This window comes from Musca vetustissima, unplaced genomic scaffold (genome assembly GCF_032173495.1).
Source record: "Musca vetustissima isolate MV318-11 ecotype Yass unplaced genomic scaffold, APGP_CSIRO_Mvet_v1 utg47310, whole genome shotgun sequence".
Taxonomy (NCBI): Eukaryota; Metazoa; Arthropoda; class Insecta; order Diptera; family Muscidae; genus Musca; species Musca vetustissima.
The window spans coordinates 4,307-20,353 of record NW_026877667.1 but is presented as its reverse complement, the minus strand read 5'-3'; the positions used below and the strand labels follow the sequence as shown (position 1 = coordinate 20,353).

The following is a 16,047-nucleotide window of genomic DNA, read 5'->3' as shown; positions in this document are numbered from 1 at the left end:
ATAGGGAGACGCAAAAAATGCGAGATGCGGATTCGAGTTTTCGAAAATGGTGGTTGAAAAAAAGATTCGTGTTGCCATATTATAATTTAAGTTGTAATGTATGTTGCCATATTGTAATTTAAGTTGCAATGTATGTTGCCCCATTGTAATTTAATTGTGTAATATTTTTCAAAACTTTATTTATTGATTATTCTATTAAAAATTGTTACTTGTTATTGTTGTTTAAACTTTATAACAACACAAATGTGAAATATCAAGAATTAGCTGTATAAATGCTTTGCAATTAAAAGAAAATTAATTGAAGTTTGAAAATATGGCAACCTACAATATGACATGTGAAACAGCTGTTCATTGTTTTGATGCATTTTGGTACAACAACTACATACAATAGATTACAAATAAAAGAACATTTTTTTATGATGGAAAAAACACAGGCACATAATTGTGTGCCTTTTTTTTAATTTCGATATTTTATCTCTCCAAATTCTTAAAGTGGCCTGTTATGCTCCTACTCCTTTATTTCTTCCTTCAAATAATGCTAAGTGTGGTTTTATATTTGTCGGGATCGGGATCGGTGTTGAGAGTTTCTCTCTCTTGAGAGAGTAATTAGAGTTGCGCTATTTTTAATTTTGTAACAAGCGTACTTTTTGTTCACAAAATGTACGAATTGACGTAAACGTGAATACATTTACGCTTAAATTATAACATATAAAAGAAAGTCTCAATAAAAATACTTACTTATACATATATTATTTATGCAAATAACTGGTATAAATATTGGCCAATATTTCTCGATAATTATCATTTGAAGTAGAATTTTAGGTACCTTTTCGTACATTTTTGTTCCTACCTTTGGTAATGTTTTCCAACACAATTCACAATTTACCACTGAGACAGAGAGAAACTCTCAACACCGATCCCGATCCCGACAAATATAAAACCACACCAACGATAATTTTGAAAAAAAAATATTTTTTGTAGTTTTTTTTTTGTGTTGTTTCATAATCTTTATCTAAGTTTTCCACTGTTAAGCGGCTCATTAGGCAAATTTGGTTTTTCTATAATTTTTTTCTTGAGAGACAGATCCTCACCCAAAATGTCTGTTTTTCGCCTCCAAAATGCATCAAACTCGACTTAAATATTCATTATTACCTTTAGACATTCCTTGGCAATATTTGGTTCAGCATGCATCATTATCAATAGGATTTCCAAAGGCATTTTATTTGCTGTTTTCCAGATAAATATTTGCTTACTATCATTTATAATATTCTAAATCGTCATAGAATAAGTATTGTGTTAATATTTTTCATAAAATATTTATTACTTATGTTTTTGTAGTCAACTCACTTTGAATTTATTAGCGAAAAATTTCGCACAAAATTTCATCTCATTCTCCTACTCCCTGTAATCCAGAATACCTAATTTTTCCCCAAAGCGGATTTTTTCGCTTTCGAACTTCATTCAGAATAAGGCAAAAGCGAGAATGCGAAAAAATTCACACAAAAATGTTGTTCAGAATAAGACGAAGGGGAAGAGCGAGTAAATTCACGTGGAATTGACATCCAGAATAAGGCTGAAGATATTCCATTGTAAAATATTCTTCTATGGGTATTTTTAAATCGAACTGCGAATCTCCATATAACATTCTTCGAAAGTTTATCAAGAGCCCAGAGAGCACATTACACGAGACAAGGCTCAGTTGTCTCCTCCCTGAATTTCATTGTATTTTTCTGGCAATTTAAAGACATTCGGAAGACAAGTCATCAAATAAGGGATGTTTACAAATTAAGAACCAAAAATATGGTTTTCTAGAACATCAACCGGTAGTTTTCTTAATTTACTAATGAAAGAGGTCCCCAAGATATCGCTGTTATAATAACAGACCAGGAAACCATTAAATCATTATTATACAGAGATACCAATTGGTATACTTTTAAGATGGCAATCAGGTTTTCTTATAAAAAATTCAATTAAAAATCTTCACAAAAAGTCTCTTATTTGTTATAGAAACCCACATGCATTTTCTATTGAAAACATAGCAGCTTTTGTCCATTCAAATGATCACCTGAAATTTCTATTTGAACAAAACTTTCTGGAATCTAGGAATATCTACTTTATTATGACCTTACAAATTCTGATTTTTATTTCTCGCTGAAGAATTCAATTTTAAATTTGGAAATTGATCCATCCATCCACCATGATTCGTTCTGATATTCTCTTTTACGAAGAAAAACAAATTGAGTTTAAAGATTTTTTGAAAAAAACAATTTTCATTTAAAGGAAATAATATTTATTTCTTTGGTATGTTATTTTAACATGGGCAATTATTATTATAAATTATAATTATAAGAAAATCCAACTTGTTTAGTATTTTGAAAAATTTGAACAGACTGAAGAGAGTTAGAATTTTAAATGAAAAAATATATATTTTGAAAAATCTATATATAGAACAAGAACAGAAGAAATATTTTATGAGAGAAAATCAACATTCTGGTGGTCATTGTGACCAAGATAATGTTTACTGTGTTAATGTATTTTTTGTAATTATTTTAAAAATTAAACGCAATCAGAATCGGTGGTTTAGAAGATTTGTTTTTTTTTTTCTTTTTTGTTTTAATGGATTTCTGTTTCACGATGATGATGTTTCTCAACGATGTTTTTGTTTGTTTAAAATAATGATTTATATTCACGATTTTTGTTTTTCATTGTTTTTGTTTGTTTTATTTGTTTTTTTTTTTTAATTCAATAGATTACTTAAAAATAATTGAATTCAGGGGTTTGTTTCTTTTTAATGCTTTGTAGGGGGGTTCCTTAAATTTAAAAATAGTGGGAGTTTGTTTTTTTTCTTTTAGCATGTTTTCAAATTAGGGAACTTTCATTTTACCAATATAACATGCTGTGTTTTGCTTTTAAATAACTAAATTATATATTTAATTGTTTTTAATTTAATAATCATTGTCTTTTTTCGTTTGTTTTGCTTTTTTCGTAGTTCAATGTATTCAATTCTGTTTTTTGTTTTTGTTTTCTTTTTTTGTTTAATATACATAAAACAATTCGAGTTGTTTTGCCTTTCATTTTCTTTGTTTATGTATGTATGTAGCTAATAGTAGTGGTTGTTTTTCATTTTCAATAAAGATTTCTTGTTTTTAAATAACTAAAATGCTTAGGCATTACCTTAACAACTAAACAAACTAAATCTAAATAAGAAGAAATTTGAAACGACGAGTGGCGATGATATTTTACAAATTATTTGTTTTGTTTTCTTTGATTTTGCTTCTTTTTTTTCAATATAAATTAAATATTTTTTAGCAAAGAAAGAAAAAGAGTTTTTAATTTTAAAGATATAATAGAATAAACACATAACAAGTTTCTTTTAAAAGCCCAGTTTTCCCTCCCCTTAAAAGGAAGCAAAAGAAAATTTAAAGGAGTAGAAGGAAGCCAGGCTTTCCAAGAGTATTTGCAGGAAGAAAAAAAACGTATATAGCAGAGTTAGGTGAATTGAAGATCTGGGATGTGTTGTGGTACACGACCGCCGACTGCTGCCTTTCACTCGCACTTCTTTTAAACATACATTCCCATGCCATACACTGAACTCCAGTCCACACCCTGAAAACTTGACATATCAACATTTGTTAAGGCATAGCTTTGATATGGATTGGTGGCGGCATTCAAGGGATTTGTTGAGGCTACCAAGGCGGCTTGTTGAGCCGCTGCAGCGGCTAAGGGATTTGTTACAGTTGTAGTACCATGACCAGCACTGGCAGGTTGTGTTCCGGCGGCAGCGGCATGCAATGCCGCATTGTGAGCTTGTGTGGCAGCTGCTACGGCCGCCGAATTACTGGCCGCTGTATGTTGTTGGGCAGCAGCGGCGGCTGCATTCTGTTGTTGTTGATGTTGATGAACGGCCACTGCCTGTTGTTGTTGATGATGATGGTGTTGTTGTTGAGCCTGAGCCAGGGCAGTAGCGGCGGCTGCTGTGGCGGGTATGGGATAGGGTGAATAACTGTAATAGAAAAGAAAAAAGGAAATAATTAATAAATCGGCTAATAAAAATAAAATAAAGTTTTAATTTGTATAAAAAATATTTCATTTTTTTATGAAATATTTTTGTTATATAATATCTTTTTTTTATAAAATATTTTCAAATAAATAAAAAAAAATGTTTATAATAATATAATATTTGTATGCAATATTTTTTATAAAATATTTATTATATTTTTTCTACAACAAAAACTATTTTTAATATTTAAAAAAATATTGCATACTTCAAGGCTTATTTCCTAATTATCACAAAATAAATTATATTTTTGACAATCATTTAGACTTACCGCACACTATGTAATGCTTGAGGATATGTCGATAACAATTTACCAAAACTGCTCTGATTAGCTGCCACAGCGGCTGCGGCATTTTGTACTTGGAAAGGATTTTGTGAAATGAGTGCTGCCTGTTGGGCAGCTGCGGCCGATGCGGCTGCACCTGAAGCAGCATGCAATTGTAACTGGGCTGGGCTGGGTAAAATGGCAAATTGATTCATAGCCTGAACGCCGGCTGCTGTCCGGGCACTCAACAACTGTCCTGGACCAGTCGGTATTGGTACACCCAATGTACCCAACATAATACGTTTCTGTAATAGCTGAGCTGCGGGTGTTACCGCCTCTTTGGGTTGTGCCTTTTTACATTCCACTTTCTTATTTTTAATGGTATGGAAATGTATTTCACACACACGATCGACAACATCTTCATTTTCGAAGGTGACAAAACCGAAACCACGATGACGTTTTGTCTGTTGATCCATTAGCATGACTGTCTCCTCAACTGTGCCGAATTGATTGAAATAGGCTTTAACCTCATCGGCCGAGGTGTCCTGAGAGACACCACCAACAAAGATTTTCTTGGTTTTATTCGATTGTCGTGGGCGATTTTTGGGTGTGGCATGTTTGGGATCGATTTTCTTGCCATCCAATGTGTGTATGGGCACTTTGAGAACCTTGTCAACACTGCAAGGTTCTTGGAATGTTATGAAGCCAAAACCGCGACTACGCTGTTGTTGGGAGAGACATTTTGAGAGAAAGAAAATGGAATTATTGTATTGAAATTTAAAAAAAAATGTTTTTTTTTTAGAATTAGGTATTTTACATTACATTACTACACAAAACTGATATTTTGACAAAGTATATTTCTTTTTAATCAACTCTAAACTTGTTTTTGTTTACTAAATATGTTGTTGTTTTCTGTTTTCTCTTTTGAATATATATATAAAGTAACATTTTTTTGTTTTTTTTTTATAATAAACAAATTAAATCAATAAAAAAAAATCAAACAGAGAGAGAAATAAACCAATGACAATTAAGATTTTTTGTTGTTTTACATTAGAAAATCCTATGTTATTATTACATGTACATCACAATAAAGTATTGATTGTAGAATGGTTGGTGTATTTTTTGATCATTTTCATATGTAATTCAATGAAGGATTTCCTTTTTTGTCCAAATTTCAATTACAAATTGTTAATATGAGATGGTATTCTCTATGGAGAAATTGCAAACATTTGGGCGCCAGAAAAGGTATATCTGCCTAATTTTTTAAATACAATACATTAATTTGGCATTAGAATCCTAAAAGTTGCAAGCTTTTTTTAAATAAAATTCTAATTCAATTTAAAAGTGTCTGCCTGTTGAAATCAGGATATAGCTTTGACATTATTAAACATGAATTTAAATCCAATATCCTCAGAATTACATGTGAAAATGATAATGCTGTAGTAGTATGATGTTGATAGCTAATTGGCAAAAGAGTTAATAAGTACTCATATATAATTTTTATTTGGCCAGTGTAAATTGTATTTGTTGAGTTTTTTTTCTTTCCAAAACTAACAAGCTTTATATGTATATGTTTGAACTGATTAATACAACTGAGAGAGATAGAAAAAAAATAGAGAGTTTTACAAATACAAATGTAATTTATCTAATAATTAATTTTGTATATGAATTTTTGGTTTTGGTATTTTTGCTAATTCAATTCTTCAAAAATACTACAACAAAATTGTTAAGTTGGCTATATATAGATTTTTTCTTTTTGTTTTTGCTTCAGATTAGCAACTGTTTGTGTAAGCAATAATAAATATATTCATTAAAAATTAGTTAGAAAATTAGGAGAATTATTTACATTTTTTTTTTACTCAGATATGAAACAATATTTTTGTTTTGTCTATAATTTTGATTTAATAAATATAACGAAGAACAACAAAATTACACCTGTAGGCCTATTCTGTAAATTTTTAACAATATTCGACATTGTTTATTTTACAAAAAATGCATTTGTTTTTTTTGGTGTTTTTACAATAACAAAAGAAAATTAAACAATATCGAATGTTGTTAAAAGTTACAGAATAGGCCTACAGTTGTGATTCAAATTGTTGTGTATTACACAACAACGTATAGGAATTTTGATAGTGTATAGCCCAAAGATTTCTATACTAAAAAACGTTTATATTCCATAATTAAGTATGGAATAATGACTACATATATCACACAACTTTTAAATTATGGATATGACGACGTATGTATGTCTGTAGGGGTGTTGTTAATTCAAAGTTCTGCAAATATAAATTTTTTCTTACAAATTTTTAATATTTACTAAAAAATGAATTTTTAAGAAAAACTTCACACAAAAAAAAATTAAAACCAAAAACAAAAAATAAATAAAATCAAAAATTTATATGATTTTATTAACTAAAGCAAAGGCTATTTGGTTAACAAGATTTTTTTAATTCTAATAGAAAAACATCTAAAAATACTTGTTTGTTTTTCAAAATGTATTAGAATCACACACATATTTTTTTTTTTTTTTTTTTTTTTGTAAATAAAAAAATGAATTCACACTTTTATTTACAGCAACGACATACTTTATAAATATTTCTTCCTATTTTTTTTATACAACAAACAACATTTGGGGATTAGAGAAGAGAGGAGGGGATTTCTAAAACAATTTCAAAAACAGTTTTCTTTACCACAAATATTAGAAATTCCTGTTCAGTGAGATTTTACAACTAATAAAAGAAATGTATACCAAGTATTTAAGAACGCAACTAGTTTTCTGCATTGTTTTTTTTTCTCGTATTTTTTTATACATTTGTTGTTTGGCTTAATATAATCTATTACAAAACTAAATATATATCTATTATAATGTTATTAAAATTTTTATGTCTTATATATAATCTATATTAAAATACTTTTTTTTTGTTGGTTAGCCGCCTATGAGATATACATATGTTTTGCCATGTTGGGTTAGAAAATTGTTACGATTCTGTGTTGTACACAAATTGCTTATGTTTCAAGTTGTATATAATGATTAACAATACGTTTGATATATATAAATGATTGATAAATAATAATTCTTTACGGATATTGTTTCAAATAAATCTTATACTACATATTGGATTTTTTTACAAATTACAAGTTAATAAATATTTTAATTAGTTCTAAAAATAAAGTATACTTTTAGGAGTTTTATAATTGTGTAAAGGGGTCTATAAGTATTACTTTAATTAGTATTCAAGAAAAATCACATATATTCAGCATACACAATATTTTTCGATTGTTATTTTACCAATATTTTTTTTGTTTTTTATGTTAAATTTCTAATTCTTTCTTTGCAATAAAATGCACTTTAAGGCAAGTTCAATTGGGGCGGAACCAATAGGGATAGTCTATACCAGATTTACCTACAATAGTTTCTATACAAAGACTCTACATCTAGGAAACTTCCTATTTAGCAGACCTTTGGAAGGCATTTATTTATGAAAGCCCATGAAATTGGGTAGATTTGTATACAGAACCCTTCTAATATAAAGAAGAAGGAAGACCACAGTTCCCAACCGATGTATTTTTTGAAAAACAAAAAAAAGGTTGTATCGAAATAGATCTTGGGTACTAATTTCTCAACTAAGGTTGTTTTCCGTATAGGAAAAAATATCACAATGCCTAAGTGCCTAATGTAGGTCAATTTCAAGACCTCAATTTCTCTCTAACCTCTATATTTCCACATAACAAAAACCAGTAAGGAAAGTAGTAAAGTCGGACGGAACCCTTCACCAGTTTGGGTATATTAAACAGATGCATCCTAACAGACGTGGTATATTTGAAGGACCATTAACATGAAATTGGATGAACTAAAATATTTGATTTTTATCTAAATGTGAGCGGAGTTGGATCAATCCATAAACATGGCATTCTGCAACCTATACTACATTTCATTTGTACACATATAGAGTCGTTGGTTGCAAATGGGACAAATTATGTAAATCGATTCGAAGCAAGTCTCAATCAGACACCCCTTAGTCTGCAGTCTATGCTCAATTTTGGCACGTTGTGGAAAAATTCGTGTCAATCTGACAAACATGACGAGTTTGATGAAAATCGGACGAAATATCTAAATCTGAACCGACTACAATGTAACTAGACACACCTTATTCTATAGTAACTTCTGTACGTTGTGCAAAATTATGTGCCAATCGGCCTAACTTTGGGTCTTTGGGGCATCATTTACTTAATATCGGACAAAAATATATATATGGGAGATATATGGAAATCTGAACCGATTTCAACGAAACCTGACACACGTTATCCTATAGCAACTTCAGAAGGTTTTGCAAAATTTTGTCCCAATCGTCTAATTTTTGTGTCTTTGGTGCACCATTTACTGAAAATCTAACGAAACTTTATATGGGAGCTATATCTACATCTGAAGCGATTTCAACGAAACTTGACACACTCTATCCTATAGTAACTTCAGTAACTTAAAATCGGACGAAACTATATATGGGAGCTATATCTAAATCTGAACCGATTTTTCCCAATTTCAATAGGGTTTGCCCTTGGACCAAATAAATGACCTGTGCCAAATTTCATCCAATTCGGTTTAACAGTCACGATATTGAAAACTGATTTTTTGCCAATTCCTGATACGGAATCTATTTCATGATCGACTTTTGTTCCTCAACTATAACGATGATGCATAAAATCTAGATATTGGAAAGGTTTCTTTGGGATTCTACACAAGGGTAACTCACCAGACATTTAATTCGGCTAGGTACCTTTCGTTACGACTTGATATCCTAAATTAAAGTCTATTAGGGTAGTATAGGAATTATTGAGGAAGAATTGAGTAAACAATTCATTATTTGTCGATGCAAACCTCAGTTAAGGTGATACCTCCGATTACCAAAAGTGTGGTGTATTGGAAAAATGGGGTACTGAAGGCCAATGAACTATTACAATTGATATGAGGACGAAGAACAAAATACAATCCTCTCTCTGATGATGAATTCTGATCAGAATTCAGTTTTGCAATAGTAATGATCACTATTTGTCAAATGTTTGTACCTAACTGCTATAATTATTCTAAAAATTGTTTTCAAATTTATAATAGCTATTTTTGTATAGTTAAGAATTATAAAAAATTGATCATATCTAAATCTATAGAAATAAAGATAAACTACTAAGAAAAAAAAATTATGATAAAATATATATTTTTTAAGGATACTATTTAGGATATTTGTCTGTTAGATAGGGGAGTGGAGTTTGAACTACAAAAGAAATATTTGTTCATTCGTTTGCTTTGATCGCAATAGGGGGAATACATATGACAATATATAATGGGAGAAGAGTTTACAATAAATATAAATATTAGGTTATTTTTGGGTAATGTCCCTAAGAACATAAATCTTTTGTTTTAACAATAATAAGTTTTTTTTTTTACAAACATAGAATGTTAGTCTTACATATACGTTTTTTGTACATATTTATATATATGAAAAATATTTGAATAATATTAATCTCTAAACGATATGATTTTTGCATTAGTTTTTTCTCTCTTTTTGGAGCATCACATATATCTAAATACTATCTAAAATAATAGAGTTACAATACCAGAAAGCTGATTTGTTTCGAAACCTGACATGTTCTAAAAATTGAAATTCGTTAAGTAAGATTTTGGAAAAGATTTTATAGGGTCGAAAACAAAAAGAAGACAAATATATAAAAATGTATAGAAATTCGTTAGAGCTGCCACAAAGCGAAATTAGTATTTAAAACTACAATCAACACTACTACCAACAATACAATTATCACAAGGAGCGTCGTCATATGTGAAATATGATATTTATATTCAGATATACTGTTATCAATATCAATTTAAAATATCGAATCACCATAAGATATGTAGCAGCTCTTATAAGACACTGGTTGTTAACTTTTTCAAGTAAACAAGATACATGGGAAGAAATCATTACAATGAAGCCCACCTAAAAGTAGGTTTTTACATTATTCTAAAGAAAAAAACTATTTTGCAAAATTTCTGAGTACAAGGTTCGTAGTATGGATTCACATAATAATAAATGCAAGAAATACTATATAGACTTTTTGGATTTCAAAATATTACGCTAATGTTATAAATATTGTGTTTTTTTGATGCTTTACAAAGAAGAGAAAATGTTATTGTAATTTGTTTGTATTATTCGACGAAAATACTATATACCTATATTGTAAATATATAATTACTTAAGATGATGATATACAATACGATACGACAAATTGTACGAATGAGAAAGAAAAAATACAAAGAAAAAACAACAACAAAACAAATAAAATGTAATGATGTTTATAATAATGAAGATAGATAATGGGATTGGTAGTAGTACCTATGGTAACGCAAGTGATATTTTGTTTAAATAACTGAAGAAGGAAAAATAAAACATACGAATTTTTGATGGTTCTTGGTAGCATGTGCGCTGTTTGGGGATTTTTTTTCTGTATGATGAGCGGCAACGAACCGCAATAAAGGACAACAGGAAATCCATTTATTTCTTAAGGAAACACATCAATTGCAGCTTGCATAAAACTATGCTCCTCCAAGTTCCTTGTGCATAAAAAGGGCTTTGGCAGTTATCCTGTTGCATGTTCTGTTTGTTTTGTTCTTTCTCCTCTCGTTTAATGGTTGTGCATTGTACAAATAATTAACAATAGAACTGCATAAACAAAGCAAACGATCGGCAAGCATTCGTAACCAGTTTGCATGCACAGGAGGAGGAGCAGCAGCTGTCATTATTTGCCGCCATTTAGTTTATCAGATTGCCATGTGTTACTACTCTGCTCTATACATTCATCCATTATACAGCCATACATATTTGCCAGCAACAGCAGCCGCCAGCCACCAGGTACGCCGAAAGTCCACAATAAATAGTTTTATGTGCATTTTGTTATAGTTTTGTATTTGTATTCCTGGCGGTTTGTCCTTTACAATTGGTGTCCTGTAGGCCACACCACCATAGTGGTTTCCCCTTTTGTATTGGCCTTTGTTGATATATACCAATTTTGTAAATTGCCAGGAGTTGTTGTAATGGATCATGATGACGATTGAAGTAAAGTTGAATTATTTTTTTTCTCTCTATTATTGTTTTATGAATAAAATTTTAGCAGGATATACAAGAAATGTATGCTATGCTTAATTAGAGGTAGTAAGAATATACATACAAAATACTCTAATAAAATACAGTTAAATAAATAGTTGTTTTTGTAATTTCTTTGTTTGAATTTCTCATGGGAAACTTACAGACTAGTTGCGCTATTCTTTTGTTTTGTTTGTTTTCAAAAAAAGGTTTCATATTTTTGTTTCCTTTAAGATTTTATTATTTGCATTTGATACCCTCATCACATTTCTTCGTTCTAGGCAAAGATGTTATTTTCTTAAGAGTTCGAAAATAGAAAAACAAAAAAAAAAATCGAAATTCTTGTTTTCCCCGTTATCATCATGGTGGTTGGTTGGATAGAAAAGAAAAACAAAAGCATTAGCAAAGCAAATAAAAATCATAGAACAAATAATGCAAAAAAAAAAAATCCTTGAGAACACAAAAACAGCAATCCGTTAGATCATTTGTCAAAAGTGTCCTATATCGAATTGAGTTTTAAGGCTGCTCTCATAAATGGTGTCACCATCTACCCTTGTTTGGTTTGCCAAACAATGGATGATAAGGAGGAAGCATCACATAAATTCATTCTCTCTCAGTTCCACCTCTATTCACAATACAATTCTCCTTACTACCTTTTGTTAAATTGCCAACAATATAACAGAATCCTGTGTATAAACGCAAAACAAAACGCAAAAATATGAACAGCTGTGCGCGACCATAATTCATTTTAGTTCAAATGAAAACCTGAATTGAGTTTGCGATCTTTTATGCTACACATACAAGAGCTAGCTGACTGGATGCATGGATGGCTGTCTGACAGCAGCAGCAGGATACACACCGTTTTAGTGTGCTAGATTGCTTGGTTGGTCCTTTTTTGTTTTCATATTTAACAAACATCTGCCGTTTCGCTTATTAAACAGTTGTTCGTGTGAGTTTGGCTGTTTGTGTGTGTGTATGAATAACACGATCCTGTTTTAATATTACCAGGTAACGTTATTGACTTTTTTTTATAAATTTTGTCTTGTTGTAAAGTCAGCAAGTTGGTTTGGTAAAAGGGAAACATGCTTGGTTTTTTTATTGGTTACCTTGTGTAGCTCGTGCTAAATGATGCGTTTAAGTAACAATATTAAAAAACACATTTTAGTGCCCCATGCTCTTTGAGAATAGCACCTGTTATTAAAACATATTTTGGAAATTTTGGAAGCATGTGTTTCGTCTTGTGTCTGAAATTTGGTAGAAATTTATTACTAAATTAAATACTAAACAAAAACAACAATAACATAAACGGTACTGACCCTTACACACGTGGCAACAGACGGTGACGATGATGTTTAGTACCTCTGTTGAAACGGAAATGGATTTTTTTATATTTTTTTTCATCTGTTGACATTTAACTATAGAAGTTTTACCTCTGCCAAGAAAATATTTTTTTTTTTTGTTACAGTGCTTGCTTGGGAGATTTTGTTCGTAATGTCAATACTAAATATGGATATTGTGGGCTAGTTTCTAAAATATTTCCTTCTGTTATAAATACTCAAATTAGCAAACTGAAAAACCTTCTGCGGTTCATATCTGCAATTTAAGAATATGTGTTATTAAATTCCAATCTAAAAAAATATTTACCTATGATTATAATCATAAGTTTTAATATAAATTCCTTGTGTAATAATCAACTAAAAGTCAGGTGCCAACATTCTAGTGTATTCTATGATCCTTGAATATTATTAATTTATTCGTTCTCTATTTGAGGGCATTTTTTATGCAAATGTCCCATACTGGCTGCAATTATCAAGGCTTCACCTCATTGACGACATGCATACATTTGCGGATAAATTTCTTTAAATTCTTTTTTATTCCTTCTGTGATAAATACTCAAATTAGCAATCGGAAGAAAAACCCTTCCGCGGCTCATATCTGGAATTTATCAATATGTGTTATTAAATTTCAAACTAAAAAAATAAATACCTACGATTATAATAACTTCCTTCCATCTATAAGTCATGTGCCAACATTCTATTTTATTCTATAATCCTTGAATATAATTAATTTATTCGTTCTCTATTTGAAGACTTTTTTATGCAAATGTCCCATACTGACCGCAATTATCAATGCTTCACCTCATTGACGAAATGCATGCATTTGAGAATAATTGTCTGGAAATTCGTCTTTATTATACTGCTAGTTTGTTCACTTCTGTATATTATTTTTATATTTGTTCCGATTTTTAAAATAAATTACTTAATTTTTTCAATAATCCTTCACATTTGGTCAACTTCCAACAGCTGTTTCTATGCCGTCAATGTCATTTACAAGTCATTGTCAAGGCTTTGTCACAATATGACAGTAATGTTCTCAGAGAAAGAGATTTTTGGCATAAATGTCACTACAAAGTCACAGCAGCCAATTGCGCCAAATTCATTAAACATTAATTAACTTTACCAATAACTTCTTCAAATATTAATTTTTCCCAACTCAAATTTGATCGTTTCTATTTCCAATTTCGATATTTGTCCTTCATTTTTGCATTTTTCTCCATAAAACACTTAATTTTCGGTGAAATTCTTTTCATTTAGCCAAATTAAACAACTTCTTCTTAAGAACTGTCACCTACAATGTCATTGTCATGATTTCTACCTCAACAAGAGATTAATGATCTCAGAGAGATTAAGTGCACCACATGAAAGTACACAGGTAGAGGGGAAAACACACGACTAACAGAGAGAGTATGTGATTAGTGGCCCAAAGACAAAGGCAAACAGTGACATATTGTCAATGACAACAACAACAACACCAAACAGAGAAGAGACTCCAATAAACCGAAAAAGAGCAGCTGATGTATATCTCCTTCTAAAAGGTGGTCGGGCGGCTTCATCATCATGGAGTAAAGGTAAAAATAATGATTAGAAAATAAAAAATTAAAAAAATCAAATGGAAAGACGGACAACAGACGACAAAATTCAATGAAAATAAATGAAAAATCAACAACAATAACAAAATAAAAATAAAGCGACCACCATACACAAATAATAAATTGATAAATAAACGAATGAAAGTAATAAGAACAACAACAAATAACAACGTAGAGAGATAGCTGTTAGTTATGCCGCCTGCAAAAGAATGACGTATCATTGTCGAGACCATGTCAAACACACACGATTGTTGCTTGTCATCAAAGAGACTAGGTGAAAAAATCAAACAACAGAGAAGAAAATCATGAAGAAAACTGAAATTCGGTTTAAAATTTTGTTTTGTTGTTTTCCTGATAACAAACGCGACTCGAAAAGAAAAATATTGAAAAAAAACAAGATATCAAAGTAAATAAAGCATTGCTGTTTGCTTGTTTGTTTGCTATAGAAAATAATGACAGCAATCAGTAATTTATAGAAATGTGTAAAGCAATATTAAGGAAAGAAGGAAGTATAACAATAATGATAATATTTAGGAGGAGCAAATGCTGCACTTACCTGGGTAACAGGATCCTTCATGATTAGAACATCGGTAACAGTGCCAAACATATTAAAATATTCCTTGAGCTTTTCGGCTGATGTTTGCCAGCTAAGGCCACCAACAAATAGTTTGCCTGGGGCAGGATCTGTACCAGCTGAACCATTGATACTGTTGCTGGGTGTGGAACGTCCCGATGATGTATATTTATCATTGGAAGCACCACCATTGATGACCATATTGCCGGATTGATTATTGCCAGCTTGCTGTTGTTGCTGGGTCTGTGAACCTTGCTGTTGTTGCTGCTGCTGAGACTGTTGTTGTTGCTGTTGATTTGTGTTGTTGGTGTTCTGTTGATTTTGTTGTTGCTGCTGTTGAGATACTGTATTAGTATTAGCTTGCTGTTGTTGTTGCTGCTGCTGATGCTGTTGTTGGGCGGCGGCGGCAGCAACCGAGGCACTTTTTAATACAGCCGATGTTGTTAGCGAACCATTGACGGCAGCAGCCACATTACCATTTATCGATGCCACCAAGGCATTGTGCAATTCACGGTTGTGATGTGGATCTATGAGGCCCAGGCCAGCAGCAGCTGCGGCAGCATTATCAATGGGATTGCTGTGAGGATAAAAGAAATTTTGTGTTGGTTCATCTTTAATACGTGGTACCATAGGTGGTGGTAAGGATGTTGGATGATGTTGTAACATGGTAGCTCCCTCTTTAAGAGCATGCATTTCCTGTTGTAAATGAATGGTGATGGATTTTTGCGTTTTCGCTCTTTTTACAGTGTGATGATGATTGGAGAAATCACAAACAAAATGTTTTCTAGGTTATGTGTAACTGAATGGAATTTTTCTCTAATTTCTTTTCTTTCTGATTTTTTCACAATGCCAAATGTTGAATAATAATCAAATGTCCTGTCCGTATTTCCTTGGTTTTGTTAGTAACTTCAAATAAACAAAAACTACGCGCTTTTGATATTGGCGTATTTTGCCCGGTTGCTAAGTTACAAGCAAAAAAAAACAAACAAACCAAACGAAAGGAAAATCACTTGTATGCACACACACACTCACTAACACTCTTTATATCAAGTAATGCAACGGTTTTGCCTTATTTTGCTTTTTCTTGTTCTCTTT

At 31.0% G+C, this 16,047-nt stretch overlaps 1 protein-coding gene across 1 annotated transcript; it reads right to left on the bottom strand.

Annotated features, from left to right (window-relative positions):
* Positions 1-3,561: 3,561 nt before the first annotated feature.
* Positions 3,562-15,677, bottom strand: LOC133322330 (uncharacterized). The gene is made up of 3 exons (XM_061531323.1): positions 14,935-15,677; positions 4,329-5,044; positions 3,562-4,003 (listed from the first exon to the last, which is right to left on the bottom strand). Exons 1-3 carry the CDS (start codon positions 15,643-15,645, stop codon positions 3,562-3,564), a joined length of 1,869 nt encoding a protein of 622 aa, XP_061387307.1. The 5' UTR covers positions 15,646-15,677.
* Positions 15,678-16,047: the final 370 nt, after the last annotated feature.